Source organism: Delphinapterus leucas, chromosome 7 (genome assembly GCF_059928025.1).
Source record: "Delphinapterus leucas isolate spDelLeu-1000000601 "Yukka" chromosome 7, BTC_Dleu_Yukka2, whole genome shotgun sequence".
NCBI classification, from domain to species: domain Eukaryota; kingdom Metazoa; phylum Chordata; class Mammalia; order Artiodactyla; family Monodontidae; genus Delphinapterus; species Delphinapterus leucas.
The window spans coordinates 2,569,357-2,586,161 of NC_143135.1; the positions used below are offsets into that span (position 1 = coordinate 2,569,357).

At 58.3% G+C, this 16,805-nt stretch overlaps 1 protein-coding gene across 11 annotated transcripts in view; it reads right to left on the reverse strand.

Annotated features, from left to right (window-relative positions):
• NADSYN1 (NAD synthetase 1) overlaps positions 1–16,805 on the reverse strand; it is a 43,588-nt gene that overhangs the window by 9,301 nt on the left and 17,482 nt on the right. For 3 of the 11 annotated variants that reach the window (XR_016393727.1, XR_016393726.1, XM_089914345.1), the window contains exons 6-20: positions 16,099–16,150; positions 13,182–13,270; positions 12,891–13,008; positions 12,001–12,132; positions 8,960–9,034; positions 8,001–8,125; positions 7,517–7,565; positions 6,950–7,052; positions 6,340–6,508; positions 5,319–5,454; positions 4,529–4,635; positions 2,240–2,371; positions 1,786–1,855; positions 1,353–1,481; positions 557–733 (exon numbers count right to left, since the gene is read on the reverse strand). Coding sequence is in view for 8 of the 11 variants with exons in the window: in XM_089914345.1 (XP_089770471.1) it covers positions 557–733; positions 1,353–1,481; positions 1,786–1,855; positions 2,240–2,371; positions 4,529–4,635; positions 5,319–5,454; positions 6,340–6,508; positions 6,950–7,052; positions 7,517–7,565; positions 8,001–8,125; positions 8,960–9,034; positions 12,001–12,132; positions 12,891–13,008; positions 13,182–13,270; positions 16,099–16,150 (1,663 nt within the window). In the remaining 3 variants the exon portion in view is untranslated. Of the gene's footprint in view, positions 1–15; positions 126–556; positions 734–840; positions 1,066–1,352; positions 1,482–1,785; positions 1,856–2,239; positions 2,372–4,528; positions 4,636–5,318; positions 5,455–6,339; positions 6,509–6,949; positions 7,053–7,516; positions 7,566–8,000; positions 8,126–8,959; positions 9,035–12,000; positions 12,133–12,890; positions 13,009–13,123; positions 13,271–16,098; positions 16,151–16,805 lie in introns of those variants that run through there. The other 8 variants (XM_089914349.1, XM_089914348.1, XM_022591114.2 and 5 more) reach the window with 6 other exon arrangements.

The following is a 16,805-nucleotide window of genomic DNA, read 5'->3' on the forward strand; positions in this document are numbered from 1 at the left end:
TAAGCTTAAATTATACAAAATGGCCCACCTCTGGCCCAACCCTGCCTCCCAGGTCATGAACATGAAGCTAAAATACCTTTGTTTAGCTCACGGGAAACATCCTGACCAGGCCCACCTATGAATGGCTGCAGGGAGGAAGAAAAAAACACATCCCCTCTGGGGCCAGGAAATGTTTGACTCTAGTCCCTCCCCTGTTAGTATAAAAGAAGCCTGAATTCTCAGGCAAGATGGCTCTATTATTAGGTAATTAGGGGAGAAAAGGAAATACAGATGGTTTAGAAGATGTGAAGCCAGTTGGATACCCTAGTAGTCTAGAAATGACAGCGATTGGTACCACACTGACACAGTGTTGTAGCCCCTAATTTTAGCATCCTCAGTACAGCCAAAAATAGCTCATGCTCTGATTGACTTGAAACGCACTGGATCCTCTGCAGAAAGACGGACGCTAAAAATGCCACCGTATATATTAAAAAGCTTCTCGGTCCTCAATGGAAATGAGCTGATATTCCCTCAACAGACCTTTAACAGGGAGAAAAACCATCTCTGCCTGATTTACCTGAGTTTCTATGCAGCGGAACTGCCAAGGCCAGCGGGTGTTGTAGAGAAACGGCCGCAGGTCGAACCTGTTGTCGTCTGGGCTGTAGCTCTCGGCGTGATACGCGGGGGTCAGTGTGGTCATTTTGTGTCTGTTCGTGGAATACTTCGAGAAAAACCGCTTCACTTTGTCGGCCACCTGGGAGGCGAGGGATGCACAGGGCCTGATGCTGGCAAAGCCGGAAAGACCCCAGGCTGGTGTTCCCGGCAGCGCTGCCCTGGGCTGTGCGAGCTAACAGCACCCACCCCCTGCAACGCGGCTGCGTCTGGACCCCCCGAAGGCAGGAGTGGACCGGTGCCACTGCTCGGGCTGGGGCAGCGGATGAGCTTTGAAGACGCGGGCTCCTGACTCCAGCACCCCGGAAGCTGCATCAGGAGACCCGGTCAGGGGTCCCGGGAAGATGTATCTCACGAGGCTTCCAGGCGGTTCTGCGGGGACCACTCTGTCTGTGGGCTTCGGCCCTAATGAGCCTGACAACATGTAGAAATGCAGCGATATTCCAACCTCAGAGTTCGCCCTCTGCCCCCCAAAAAGGAGGAGCTTGCTTGTTACGATGGGGTCCAACCCCACCCAGACAAACTTAGCCAGCGCAGAAGGAAGGCCTGGGCTGCTGGGAGCCTAAAACCGGACCGTAGCTCCTTAGAGAGAGAGAGCGTTCTCATTTGAAGGTCACGCCGTGGCCACCTGCTCCTGAGTCAAGTCCACCCACAAGGTGGCCTTACCTGCCGACTTCCTGAGGACACTGCACTTGGCTTACCTGTCTGGGGGTGCAGACGTCCTTCCACACATAGAGGAGTTTGCAGAACATGCTGTAGGGCCCCATCTTGGCGATCTTCCGGAGCCTCCCGTAGACCGACAGCTCCGCGTAGGTCACTCCCATGTCTTCCTGGGGACGAAAGAGATGCGTCTCATGAGTGACAGCAAGTCAGCGCTGGGGGACAGGTGAAAACTTCTGCTGGAGATGGAACCGAGCCCCCCCCCCCCGACTCGCCTCATCACCTCCCTCCCGGCTCCAACCTCGAGAGACCTGAATTGAACACTGAAGGCCAGCCATGGATGACGCTGAGCCCTGGGCTCCCAGGCCGGGACCCAGCGATGGAGCATGGCTTGTTGGGGTAGAAAGGAGGCCATGAAGGAACCCAGCAGCAGGGAGGTGGGGGAAGAAGCACAGTGAAAAAGCCACCCATTACCTCGTCAGTCTGGGACACCCGTCCGTGGGCCAAGGGCTCCAGCTCGGCAGTGGCCGGCGCTACCAGGATGCTGCGGCCAAGACACACAGAGGTCAGTCACAACACCTGCGTATTAACTCAACAGATACCATGAAAGCACCAGGCAGTGCTCAGCCCGAAGACGGAGGGATACACAGACTTCCCAGCCTTACGACGGCGGGAGAAGGGTGGTGAGGGGAAGAGGGGAGCAGCGGCTGCCTGATCTGGCCAGAGCCAGGGCAGGGCAGCACCGACAGGAAGGAAGGGGGTGCCTGGTCTCGGGACCCCAAGCGCGCCTGAAGGGCAGGACTGTTTCCATCAAGAGATGGGAGCTATGGAAGGTGGCTGAGTGGGGTGAGGGTGGCCCGCGGCTGTGCTGAGACGCATACCCGGTGACTCAGGGGCCACAGCTGAGGCCTCGTGGGCGCACACGCACCTCTGCAGGGCGGGAAGCTGGAAGCGCTCCATGCAGAGCTGGACGAAGGCTCTCAGGTCCGTCTTGCTGATCCCGCCTATGGGGTTGATGTCTGCGCTGGAGCAGTCGTACTTGGTCAGGTAGCCGAGGAGGCTGCAGCAGGAGAAAAACGCGCGGTTTCCATGCAGCAGACCCGAGGGGCTGCAGATTCCACGAACCTGGGGCCCTGGCCATCCAGTCCCTGGGCATCCGAAGACTCGCTTCTTCCAGGGCCCTGGGGCCAGAGCTTGGCAGATTCAAGGGTCTTGGAGAAGCCTGATGTGCTGGGGCAGATTGGGGAAGGGGCAGAGGCTACAGACAGCCAAGGAGGAGTATCCAGCAAGCCGGACGAGACGTCTGGGCCAGGAAGCAGCTTGGGGACTGACCAGCAGCCACCTGGAAGTGGCCCATCTGGGAGGGGAGAGCTGGGGCCAGCAGAGTGCGGAGCTGAGAGATGGAGGTCCTCGGGAGGGAGGGGCAGGACCTCAGGCATGGACGCTGAGCCCACAGAAGCAGGGCCACCTCCCCACTGCCAGACACCTCCTGCGGTGGGCAGAGTGGCCCCCAAATGCCCACCTCCTAATACCGAGAACCCGTATACATACACATACAAGGTGAAAGCAACTCCACAGATGAGGTGAGGTTGAGGACCCTGAGATGGGTGATTACCCTGGATTATGGGGTGGGCCCTAAATGCAAGCACAAGGGTCCTTAAATGTGGAAGAGAGAACTGGCGGGCAGGGGGCGTCAGTCAGCGGGAGCTGTGGCCACAGGAAAGGCGCACAGATTCTGCACCACGGGCTCTGCAGACAGAGGAAGGGGCCACACGCCAAAGGATGCAGGCGCCCCCCAGCAGCTGGAAAAGGCGAGTAACAGCTTCTCTCCCGGAGCCTCCAGAAGGAACTGGCCCTGTGCCACCTTGACTCTGGGCCAGTGAGATCTGTGTTGAACCCCTATCCTACCGAACCCAGAAGGAACCGGCCCTGTGCCACCTTGACTCTGGGTCAGTGAGATCCGTGTTGAACCCCTATCCTACCGAACCCAGAAGGAACCGGCCCTGTGCCTCTCCCGGAGCCTCCAGAAGGAACCGGCCCTGTGCCACCTTGACTCTGGCCCAGTGAGATCCGTGTTGAACCCCTATCCTACCGAACCCAGAAGGAACCGGCCCTGTGCCACCTTGACTCTGGCCCAGTGAGATCTGTGTTGAACCCCTGTCCTACCGAACCCAGAAGGAACCGGCCCTGTGCCACCTTGACTCTGGGTCAGTGAGATCCGTGTTGAACCCCTATCCTACCGAACCCAGAAGGAGCCGGCCCTGTGCCTCTCCCGGAGCCTCCAGAAGGAACCGGCCCTGTGCCACCTTGACTCTGGCCCAGTGAGATCCGTGTTGAACCCCTATCCTACCGAACCCAGAAGGAACCGGCCCTGTGCCACCTTGACTCTGGCCCAGTGAGATCTGTGTTGAACCCCTATCCTACCGAACCCAGAAGGAACCGGCCCTGTGCCACCTTGACTCTGGATCAGTGAGATCCGTGTTGAACCCCTATCCTACCGAACCCAGAAGGAACCGGCCCTGTGCCACCTTGACTCTGGCCCAGTGAGATCCATGTTGAACCCCTATCCTACCGAACTGTAAGATAATTCATTGGCGCCTTGGAGCCACCGACTTTGTGCCCACTTGTCACCTCAACCCCACGACACTCACCCCTTCGATGCGTCCGTCCCTCTCCACCCCGCCACCACTGCTACCATATTCTCGCTGGACCACTGGATGACCGCAGCTCTCCACCCGCATCCCAAGCTCCCCCGCCACAAGGCCATTGCTGACCTGTGCTGTGGGTACTGTTTGGCCTTTGTCCCACTGCACTCACACGGCTGACCTCTCCCCACTTTTCAAGAGAAAGACCAAACACTCAGCCCTCCAGCCTCCCACAAGCGTGCAAAGCCGGGGTGTAAGACCCCCTGGGTCCCAGACAGGGGGGATTAAAACCTGCACCGCCCTAAGCGGGGCTCCTTCAAGCAACCCCGAGGTGGGTGTAACATCACTCCCTGTCCCGTTAAACGGATGGCTGACGGAAGGAACAGGGTCCGGTCCGTGGGCAAGGGCCAGGGTTTACAGGCCAGAAGAGATCATCGTTTTCACCTGACCCCTGTGCCTCTTCCCCACCTTGGCTGCTCTCAAAGGTGCATCAGGAGCTAAGGGAGACACAGACCCGGCCGGAGTGGCCGTGGGTCAACAAGGGGACTCATGTAGAGCAAGGGCACACACACCTCTCATCCACGTTGGCAGATCCAAGCACGAGAAGTCTGCCTGGGGCGCCCCGGGACCAGAGGCTCAGCTGAGCGAAGAGGTAGGCAATGACCATCCTCACCCGCGCCTGGACCACAGGAGGGGAACGTCATCCGCGTGGGGTGGGGGTGGGGGACGTGCATGCTAACACCGCCTCCCTGCAGCTCGGGGCAGGGGCTCTCCCAGCAACCTCAGGAGGACAGGAAAGTTTAAGTGATGCAGGAGCTTCCAGCGTCCAGAGGGGCCGGGAGCCCGTGGTCCCCTCACCCACACCGTGGGCTCCTGCACTCAGCCACAGAGATGGAAGGACCAAAGCCCGAGGCCGCGGTGAGACAGGGCTGCAAAGCCAGCGGGGGAGACCGTGGTCCCTCCTGTCACTCCCTGCACTGCTCGGCAAGATCACCCGCACCCGCAGAAAGGGGACAGAGAGACATGACAGACCCAGGCAGCTGTAGCCCAGGCCCCCTCTTTCCCTCCACAGACCACGCAGGGTCCAGCTCCCCTGCAGCCGCCTGGAAGGTGGGGCTGCGTCTGAGCCGCCCCCCAAAGACGCAGAAAATGCACGCACTTGCACACACGCCACGTTCACAAACCCTCACGCCGATGCGCACACTCTCACGCACACGCACGCACACACATGCAGACCCCCATCCTTGTCACGAGGCTGCACACCCAGGGTCTCTAAGGCAGGCTGCTGACCCCAGTGCCGGCTGTCCCCCGGGTTCCCCGCGGCCCCCGAGTGGGGACAACGGCCCCATCTGCGAGGCACACCTGTACGTTCTGCAGGGCCAGGCTCTCCCGGCTGCTTCCTCCGTGAGCTGCAAACGCAGGGCTTTTACCCGTCACCAGGCTGAAGATGCCCAGGACGGCCTTCACGGCTGGGTCGATGTTGAGACCGATGTGGTGGCTGGGGAGAGAAAGGGAAGGTGTGCAGACGGCAAAACAAAAACACAGAACACAGAATTTACCATTTTCAAGTGCCCCATTCAGCAGCATCGAGGACACTGACGACGCCACCTCCAGTTCCAGAACTTTCCATCAGCCCAGAAGGAAACCCTGCGCCCACGAGCGGTCTCTTCCCACCTCCTCCTCTTCCAGCCCCTGAGGACGACTGACCCACTGTCTGTCTCTGTGGATCTGCGTGTTCTGGACATTTCAAAGAAATGGAATCACACAAGATCTGTGCTTTCGTGACTGCCTTCTCTCACTCAGGATGGTGCTCTCCAGGTTGATCCACATCGTAGCCTGTGTCAGCGCTTCACTCCTTTCTAAGGCTGAATACCACCCCCTCGTAACCACCTTTTCGTTACCTACTCAGCTGTCGATGGACATTTGAGCTGTTCTGCCTGTTGTGAATACGCTGTCACGGACCCAAACGTGTAAATATTCGTTCACTTCCCTGCTTTCACTTCCTTTGGGCATCTCCCTGGGAGCAGAAGTGCTGCACGGGGACAGCTTTTAGCTGAGCTCCGCGTACAGAATGGGCAGCCTCTTGTTTTTCCCTTGGAGGCCGAATAAATGGGACATTCTGAATGGAGCCGAGTCTCCCTGTGTGGAAAGGTGCCCTCTCTCCACCTTCCTCCGGCACAGAGGCCGCCAGGTGGAAGCGGGCAGAGGGTGGCTCACGCTCCCGGGAGGGGAGAGGGCCTGCCTGTGCTCCCAGCTGGAGGGGGGTGAGGAGGGAACCCGCTCGCCTCTGGGGTGGGTGCTCACTGACCCACAAACGTGGCCTTGGGGGGAGCTGCCCGCCGTCACCGCCACCTGGCCGTGTCCGACGCCACGGACCAGCTACCTTCCGATCTGCTGGGCGAGATCTCTGGCTCTGTTGCACGTCTCCCGGGAGGAGTTCTCACTGGCCATGTAGCAGGTGGTCAGGATGCGGCCGCAGAGCTCCCGGGGGTCCTGGGGGGTGTAGCTGGTCTGGTTCACAATGGTCCGGACGTCGGCCAGCACCTCCTGACCTGAAAACCACCGGACAGAAGCGCACGTGCCGTGTGCCAGGTGCCTGCACCATTTAATCCCTTCTCCGCCGCCCGGCAACCTCGCCAGATCAGCCCTGCGATGCCCGCTTCTCGGCCGCGGACACTGAGGGAATGGCCGATGTCACCGCACAGAGTGACAGGATGTGAACGTGGGTTTGCCCGACCCCACGGCCCGTTCTTTCCTTGGGGCCACACTGCCGACACACGGCAGCGACAGGCACCTGTGGCTTGATGGACACAGCCACGTGGGCCCTGGAAGGGACTTTTAACGGCCTTGCTGTCCCCAGGCCCTGGGACTTGGGCACGACGCTGTGACATCTGAATACGACCTCCACCACGATGCCCAGGACCTGGGTTTCCCCTCTGCTCCTCCCACAGGCTGACCCCCTGGAACCTGCTCGGGCCCCAGACGTCACCTACTTCCGTGCTTCACAGCCTCGCAGACCTGGTGGCACATGGAGTAGACGAGACAGGCGGTGGCCCCGCTGTCCACCCCGCCGCTCAGGGGCAGGAAGAACCCCGCCTGGAACGGGCCGACCAGACGGGGGTGTGAGCAGGGCCTCTGGGAAGCAATGCGCCCCCAGATGAGCCAGCTCCCCCTGCAAAAATGAGCGCCCACAAAATACTCTCCCTGGGGGAGGGGAAAAGATGCCCTGCACGTTCCAGGATGGACTTTCTAGGAGGCAAAGGGACCTCCACTGTGGAGGGTCTAAGGCTGGGTCTCCACGGTGAATTACAGACACGCACGATCACGAAACCGGCAGGAGGCAGGGAGTCTCGTAACTCAGTGTCATCAGACAGGACCCCAAAGACGGAGCCAGAACTCAGCTGGACCTCTGGGCTCTGTCTAGTGTAGCCGAGGCTCCCGACGGAAGCAGAGCCATGAAATGTTTGCATTAAAAAAAAAGTCACCAGCTTGCCGCAGGATCAAACGCAAACCAACCGGGAGAAGAAGCAGAGGGAGGTGGTGAGACACTGATGCCTTACCTGTTGGCTACGTCTTAAAAAATCCCAGAGCCAGCATGCAGGTCCGAGGCTGGGGAACGATGGGAAGCATTAGGATGGGGAATTGCTGACCTGGTCCACAGCTCACCTGGGGGCAGGTGCCAAGGTGGGCGCGCTGTGCCCGTGAGAGCCGCCAGCACGACGCCCAGGTCTCTGTTTTAAGCACTTCGCATGAATGATTTCATTTGCAATCTCAAAACAGCCCCGGGGGCAGGTGCTATCATTGGCCCGGTTGTGAAATGGCACAGGAAGGCAAGAACAGCGTCTCTGTGCCCAAGGGCCCAGGGCGAGGAGTGGCAGGGCTGGGTGTGGGCCAGGGGTTCCGGCTGCAGCGTCAAGGGCAGGCTCTGGAGACCAGGACATGCTGGCCCCGCAGCGCCACCTGGCGGTGAAGCAGGGGATGGGGGGGTTCCCCGGGGGACAACAGGACACCCCCCCCCCCACTCCAGCTTCCCAAGGGCCCCACCTGATCTCCTCGGCGGGACTGTGGTATTTCCACTCAACGGGCTCAGAGAGCGGCTCCAGCAGGTCCTCGTGGCAGGACAGGGCGAAGTCCACCTTCACGCGGGGGTAGGGGCTCACCCTGCTGGCCTGGGAAGGACAACCCCTCAGCGCTGGTACCCGTACAGGCCCCTGGGATGACTGCAGCCTGTGGGGAACACAGCTCAGAACCCCACTGGGGACCCTTCACGGCCGCCAGGACGGCCAGAACAGAGACGGATGTAGCAAACGCTGGCAGGGATGTGGGGAACCCAGAGCCCTTGCACAGCGCTGGGGGGACGTGAGATGGGCAGTGGCTGAGGACAGTCTGGCAGGGCCTCCTACAGTCAAACAGGGAACCACCACAGGACGCTGCAGTCCAGTCCCAGGTATACAACAAAGGACACGCAAACGCATACGTCCACAGCAGCACAATTCATCACAGACAGAGTGGAAATGGTCCAGACGTGCACCGACAGGTGAATGGACAAACAGCACGTGGCCTAGCCGTTCAGTGGAATATTATTCTACCGTAGAAAGGAATAAAGCACTAACACGCGCTACAGCGTGGACGGACCACAAAACATTATTCTCAGCGAAAAAAGTCAGACGCAAAAGGCCACATATGATATGATTCCATTTCTATGAAACGTCCAGAATTGGCAAATCCATACCGACAATGCAGACTGATGGTTGCCGGGGGCCCTGGGGGAGGTGGACGGAGAGTAACAGCTCGTGGGTCCGGGTTTCTTTTGGGTGATGAGAATGTTTTGATGCTGATTGTGGCGATGCTGCTTGACTCCACGAATACACTAAAATCCACTGAACCGTGTGCCGAAATCGGTGAATTGTGTGGTAAGGGAATGACATCTCAATAAAGCTGTTATTTAAAAAAAAGTCTGGGTCTTTGACGCGCATCCCATGTGTGTGTCTATAAGCACTTACCGCCAGGTTTCGAGACGAAATCTCTGCCCTGTAGCTTCTGACGTCCTCCAAATCCAACGTGGCGGTGAGGACTTCCTGGAGAAGGGAGTTTCAAAGAGAAATCGTGATTTCCTGTTTTGTTTTGTTTTTTCACTCACACGTCTAATTTGTTTTCGTAGGTGTGCCAAATGGCACCCGAATGAATTATGCCTTCTAAGGCAGGGACTGGGGGTCCAGGGAGAGGGGACAGCCAGTGGTGCTGCCGACCCAAAGCCCTTTCCTCTTGTCGTTGCCGCGGGAACTTCCACTGAATTGCCGGTGATTCGTTAATCACGGCACAGGACACAATCCTGTCCATAAATGTCTGCTGGGGCTTCTGAGAAAGCTTCTTAAAAAGACACATGAGGAGCAAGGGCCCCTCTTCTGCCTTTGAACGGGGCTGCATGAAGATGCGTGGCTGGAGCTCCTGCAGCCATCCTGTGACCAAGAGGCAATTGAAAATGAAGCCCACACAGAGGAAGGCCCAGATGGAGAGTGACAGAGGGGTGGAGCCAGAGCGCCGGCAGTCATCACGTTGGGGTCCTGGCCTGGACGTGCTGCCTGTGTTCTAGGAGGTGATGCTTCATTCCTTCGAACCCAGATGAGATGGGGGTTCTGCCACTCGCAACAAATTACAGAAAAGGGAAAAGTTTTAACTCATAGACATTACTCCTTCCCTTATGAAGAAAAAAAACACTAATCAAATTATATGAGGACATTGTCTCATACACACAGGTGCAGGACAGCAAGAACTGCTTCTGGGCACCACTGGGGGACACAGGGTGGCTGGGCCCCCGCTCCTGCCGCTGGGCTGTGGACAGCTACCTGTGTCACCAGTGGGCCTAACCCAAGCTGGAAACACCCGTGAAGAGACAGAGAATAAAGAGTTGCCACGTCCTTTGGTTCTCCTGTCATTTCCCAAGTGATGGGTCACTGAAGCCGCCGGGCTGCCTTGACAAAGCCACAGAAAGTGAGAAGACGCCAGAGGAGTGAACCCTTCCTGAGAAGAAGGCTCCAGTCCACTTTCCCCAGAACTAGGCTAGCCTTGCACAAAGGCTCGATCGAGGCTGTGAGAAGCATGTGCCCTCGAGAAGGTCAGCTGACCACGGAGGAGGTGGCAGAACAGAAGGGCACTGCCCTGGCCGCAGGGCAGTGATGCCACCTCTATCCCGAACACTCAGGCAAAATCAGAGAATTCTGGCTCAAAAGCCCCCTCCAGGGGGTGGGAGACAATGGTCCCCAGGTTTTTGTATGGCGAAGAATCACCTGCGTGCTTGCTGAAATGGGGGCTCCTTGGAGGGCCTGGATGGGGTCCAGAACCTGTAGTGACCTGCACGCCTGCTTATCCTGGAGCACGTGACCCCCCCCAACCCACCTGCCAGTGAATCCTGCCACCAGGTGCCTGTGGCTCTGACGTTTGGCTGAGTGCTTTGGCCAAACCGACGTGCACTGAAGCGTGTTTGGAGCAGATGAACACCTAGCCGTCTGCATGGACTTCATCTTCCCCTGCAACGCCCTTCCGTCTTTGACATGGTTAATACTGAACAATAGGACGCCTTTGGGGACGCAGCCACTTGGAAAGCAAGGTCTGAGGGACCACGATCAGGACGACTCTTGCAGGGAGACGGAGTGTTCCCGCTGCCGGGGCCCAGACTGCCAAACCTCGGGCTTCCCTCTGGGCAAGAAAACACCGTGGGATTCTTTTCAAAGTTCCTTTCCTCGGCCCATTTTGAAACCGAAGTTTGGTTTCATAACCACTCCTTGCCAACAACCCCAAGGAGATTGCGGAAGGCATGAAACATCACCTCATCTGCGTGGATGCCAAGGAGGTGAAGCGACAGAAGCTACAACAGAGGGTCCTGCAGACTTTCTTATTCTGTGACACTGCTTGCCTTTTGCTCCGGCAGTGCAATCCCCGGAGACTTTTTTTTTTTTTTTTTTTTTTTGCTACCACCTGCCTCTGTGAGTGAGCATTTCCAACACTTGTTTCCAAAAAAACCCAAGTTGGATCCAAAGACAAGATGTGCGATGCCATATGAAACCTGTACTGACCGTCTGAGCCCAGTAAAAGTGACCCTTTCCGGCAGCACTGAAAGTTACGTTGTGTTGCGTTTGCAGAAGTGGAATCTATTCCCATTTTTTGGGCAGTAAAAGCCATTTTCCTTCTTGGGTGCTTAAAAAAAAAAAAAAAAAAGAAAACCAACAGGGAGAGCCACACGATTCTCTAAAAGCACCTTTTCATCTTGTCTTATTCTCTCTGTAAAGGAAACTTATGTCCAATCGCATGGGAAAGCTCTGCACCCACGTTAATGTGTTTTCAGAAGCAGAGGGTGTGCAGGTTTCATATTTGTGGCTCCAGTGAGGTTACGACAACGTTGGGGGGACGTGCCCCCAGCTGGTCATCAGTCCAGTGAGACCAGGGCGCCCCCCAGAATGAGGCGGGTGGGGGTCTCCAATGCTGCTTCCAGAACCCGCGGGGCAGGGCCCACAGGGAACGTGTGCTGCCTTGATCTCTGGGGAAAACCCCCTAATGGCCCACCTGCAAGCCCCCTCCTGGATCCCCCCCCAACGGACGGGCTCCGCTCTCATCACGGGGACCAGGCGCGGTGGCTGCTCATTCCTGAGGACTGGCTCCAGTTCCCCGCCAGCCCCGGTTGTGGGATTCTTCAAACAAGCCCATCACATCCTCCCGGGAACCTGGGGTCACGCCTCTTGTCACTACAAAGCCCACTCCTGCAGCTCCTGGCCTCTCCCTCAGCTCCAAGTGCAGCCTCGGGGGGACCCTGCAGGGCACGTGGGGCTGATAAACTGCTGGGGATCCCATCCGTCCAGCGTGCTGTGCAGGCGGTCCCCGTGACCTCAGGGTGAGAATCCCTCCCGAACCAAGGAGGTGAAGAGGAAGCAATCAAAACCAGCAGGACCCACCACGGGGGCCACGTCAGACCCCCCGTCATGGGGGAGAACAGAGAACACAGCCCCTGAACCAGAGACCCTCCCGCCATCCCACGCGGGCTGGTTCGTACCACGTCGTCCAGAGAGAACTGGGACCCCTGGGCAAAGATGCTGCCGTTCATGGCTATCAGGGCACAGCCATCGTAGTACAGCCGGTCCCCGTCACAGCCCTTCTGATTGGCCAGCAAGTAAATCCCGCCGTTCTGGAAAATGCAGGGGACGGCAACGGTCAACTGTGGTCCGTCACCTTCACCCTCCTCCGGCCCAAACACACAAAGCTTCAGACGCCCCTGCGACTGTGTCATAATTAGCCCCCCACCCCAGCAAGAAAATGTGCGCCTCCAGGGAATGTCCGCAGCTATGGTGCTCTCGGCCTTCCAAGGTACCAGGCATCACACGAATCATCCATTCTCGCCTCCCAACTACCCTTCAAGGCAGGCGCTGTCACCTCCACCAGACAGGAGGAGAGATGCAGCTTCAGAGAAGACAAACCCCCCCAGGTCACGAAGCCGAGACTCTGTCCCAGGAAAGAGCAAACACGGCCCCTGGTGTCACGCTGCCAGCAAGAGGGGCAAACTCGTGGGCGCTCCCCGTGCCTTGCTGTGGTGCCAACGGGCATCCTGGTTCCCGGTCACCATGTCACTTGTCCTGAGACCAGTATGATGGTCAAGAGCCCAGGAACCGGATGGCTGGGGTGTGAGCCCAGGGGCCACTTGACCGCCATGTACCGAGAGTCCTGCTCCAAAGAGCAGAGGTGTCAACAGCACCTGGCCCGTAGGGCAGTTTTGAGGGTTAAATGAGGTCAGGCAAGTGGGGCCCGGGAAGGGGCGTCACGCACACCGGTCAGCTGCGGCTGTAACCAGAAGCACCGAGCATCCTCACGCTCAGGCCCCGCCCAGCGCTGGGCGCTGGGGTCACAAGCGTGAGACAGACACGCTCCAGCATCCCCGCCGCCACCTACCTTGGTGGTGGCCATGGTCACCAGGTCCACCCTGGCGTGGGCTTTGCGCAGCACGTGGTGGCTGCCTGAGGCATTGGTGAAGATCTCCACGCCGTCCAGGCCCATGTCCACGTGTGGGCTGTGGGCAGATGAGGGCAAAGAAAGGGACCGGTGTCCCCAACCCACCCTCCCAGCCCCGCAGCTCCCAGGGCATCTCCCCAGCCCCAGGCCACGACGCCAGGAAGGCTGCAAACCTCCAGTCCTCCGGGGCCCAGCGAGGATGGGATCTATGGCGCAGAGGGTAAGGCTGACCTGTGGGGTGTCCAGAGTTCCTCGCAGACCTCACTCCCGATGCACGTGTCCCGGGTGGAGAGGACAGCATCCCCAAAGGGCACGGTTTCCTGGGTCGGGAGACCAGAGCGCTTGAGACCCCTTGGCCATCCCGTCTGGGCCAGGTACTGAACCAGGACGCCAGATGTCACACATGAGACTTGCATGAAGGCCACGATTTTGTTTCAAGTACTAATGAATCCTTCCTCGACCCGGAGCACTCCCAGCCCAGGGGCCAGCAGGCATCTCCTCCGCTGACCCAAGGGCCTCAGTCACACCTGGAAGCCGAGCTGAGCTGCCATGAGCTTGATTGTGGCTGCAGCCAACTGTGACTCGGTTCCTGAAGCCTCCACGGGCCCAGACGGCCAGCGGCAGCAGCACTGGCTGGATGCTCTTCTGCATCATCTGTGCTCCTGGGGGCCCATCCCCATGTCAGAAACGAACGGACTGAGCGCTTACAAAGCTCACGCCCGCCGACGGGTCATCCAGCCCCTGAACGGCAGGGCTGGGGCAGGACGCAGGGTCCCTGTGTCTCTAGGAGCTACGGTCGTGTCCCCCGAGGGGTGGGAGCTTCCAGGGCAGGGACGGAGCTGCCCCTGAGGCTGCCCCACCGGTCTGAGCAGTCACCGAGATGAGCAAGTGCTGACAGGATCACCCGGGCGTGGGGCCCACCTTGGCCTCCTCTCTCGGGGACCAAGTTTCAGCTGCGCTGCCATTTCACTCAGCCAAAAAAATCATCCTGGCGGGCCTGGACCGCATCCCAGCCCTCTTGGTTGGGTCCCCTGACGTGTGTGTTAGTGAGTTCAACTCCCTTTATCACCAAGGGCAAGAACCGAGGGGCAGGCCTGGCATTTTCTGTTCTGATGCTTCTTGCCACGGACACAGCCCTCAGCCAGGACCCCGAGCTGGCCGTCCCGGGACCACTGCACACCCTACAACGGGTGCCTCGCATTCCTTATCACAGGGTTAGGGCTGGAATCCTGACCCCATCTTCCTGTGACAAGACCAGGGCTCGGGGCAACAGGGTGATAAACAAAGCATGCAGGGGGGCTCTCAGTGACGGGCCCCTGACCTGAATTATCCAGGTTACAGCAGTTACGGGGCTGGTTTGCCCTGTTTCTTGAAAACTCCCCTGAACTTTAATCCACTTGCACCCAGGGCCAATTTCTGCAACTTGCTCTCAACCAGTGACACCAAGCAGCATCCTTCCACCTGCAGGCGGCCCCCACATTGGTTTAGGGGGGTCACCTGGTATGTTTTCTAGGATATCAAAGGGTCCTAGAAGAATGAAATGGAGGATTTCTCGCAGCAGGGGGATTGCTGCTGAAATGTTTGTTTCACACACACACACACACACACACGCTCACTGTGTTCTGGATCACGATGAACTTAAATTGTTCCCATTGCTGCAATTCACGGTCAGAAAAGTTTCCAGGTCACATGGGAGGCGACCAGACCTGGCTGAGAACCCCTGTCCCCAACCTCAGCTGTGCCCAGCCCTGACTGCCTCGCGGGAGGCACCAACCCAAGCTGGCCCCTCGGACATCCTCTCTTAGGGATCAGAACCGGTGCCAGTGACTTAATCTGGCTCCCGAGCAGCGGTGATCTTGGCCCAAGGGCCAGGGAAGTGAGAGGCAGGCGGAGACCCCTGGCATAAAGAGGAAAAGGGTCTGGGGGCTGGTGGGATCAGGGAGAAGGGCACTCCTGTCCCACCCCCCAGATCCATCCCCAAGGTCCAGATGCGTCCCTGCCGACCTGCTCCACTGCGGAGGTTCAGTGTGTCCCCATGAGCCACCTTGAGTGCAACAGTGAGGGGTGCAGAGAATTGGGTGTCATGGGCTAAACTGTGTCCCCGAAATTCATGTGCGGAAGCCCTAAGCCCCAGGACCTCAGATGTGGCTGTGTTTGGAGATGAGGATCTTTAAAGAGGTGATTAAGGTAAAATGAGGTCACTAGGGTGGGGCCCTAATCCAATGTGACTGGTGTCCTTATGAGAAGAGGAGAAAAGTGCACAGACACACACAGAAGGACGACCCCGTGAGGACACAGGGAGGAGACGGCCGTCTAAACTCCGAGGAGAGAGGCCTCAGGAGGACCCAGCCCTGCCCACACCTGGATCTCAGATTCCAGCCTCCAGGACTGGAGACAGTGAATGTCTGTTGTTTAAGCCACCCAGGCTGTGGTGCTTGGTTATGGTGGCCTAAACAAACTGATACACTTGGCAACCAGAATGGAAACTCAAGCAGGAGCCGGAGAAATCAGGGCCCCCCTGAAACACCCGCTCTGTGCCCCTGGCTCTCAACGCCCTGCAGGAAGTGGACAGCACCGGGTCCCAGCTGTCCCACCGCAGCAGCTTCCAGGACGAAGGGGATGGTCGAGACCCCCAGATAAGGCTGCAAAGTCAAAGCTCTTCAGACCTGGCCAGCCAGGTGCAAAAGATAAGACAGGACAAGACAGGTTTCTGATGCTGAGTTTTCACAGAATGAACAGGCAGCCAAGGAAAGTCCTTCATGAGTTTTATACTAGAAACCCTCCAAACCCGGCTTCTTGGGCAGTCCCTAAGCCCGAGCCCCAGCCCAGCAGGGAACAGCCGGCTGGCGAGGTGGGGCAGGAACCCCTTCCCCCAGGCTCCCCTGAGCCCTCTACCCCGCTGAGTGAGCCAGAGGAGAGGAGAGGGCAGGGACAGGACAGGCATCACACAGGGGAAAGGAGACGCCCACACTCCCCCCACCCCTCTGCTCCCGGGACCCTCCCCACTTGTTACAGACATCACCCCTCTGTTTGTGCTCCTTACACGGGCCATGGTGATGCCCTTTACTTTGACCCGACGGGTCCTGCCCCCACGGCCCACCCCAGAGTGACGTCTGACCGAGAACGGGTTTTCTTCTCCGAGACTCACCTGCTTTGTCAGGTCCTGTATCATCCGGGGGAGAAAATATTCCTCTGTTTGCCTGGAAAGGAAACCACCACAGATGTGAGAAGGACCATCCGGGAAGTACGCAGAACGGCACCCAGACGTAGAGCAAAACTCAAAACGAGAGCTTGGAATGGACGAGCTGGCAAAGGAACTGTCAATTTAAGGCAAAAAGGCAAGTATAAGCCTACTCGATGAGGCTCCCAGGCCACATGACAGCGAGACGCTGGGTGCTCTCCTACCATTGGCCTGGCTTCCCCACCCTTTTGTAACTGACCAGGACACCATGGGGGCCTTCCTGGGACAGGCCTTCCCCCATAGCCTCTGCGTTAGCTCCTCTCTGAAGTACCTAGGTAACAGTAGTTGATGCACATTTCCTGAGTTGTTTTACAGATGTGAACACCCCCCTACCACCACCACCAAATGGAAGAACTACTCAGTGACCATGAACACGTAGCCCCAGGTCTCCTGGAGCCTAAGGACTGATCATATTAACCCCTGTGACACCACCCTGCTGCCTCACCGCCAGCCAATCAGATTGTGCACAAGGTGATCACGTACCCTGCAACACCCTCCTCTCCTGGCCTTTAAAAATGCTTTGTCAAAACCCTTCGGGGAGCTGGAGGCTTCTCAGGGCCTGAGCCACCTCGTCTCCTTGCGTGGCCCTGCAAAAAAACCTTTCTCTGTTCCAA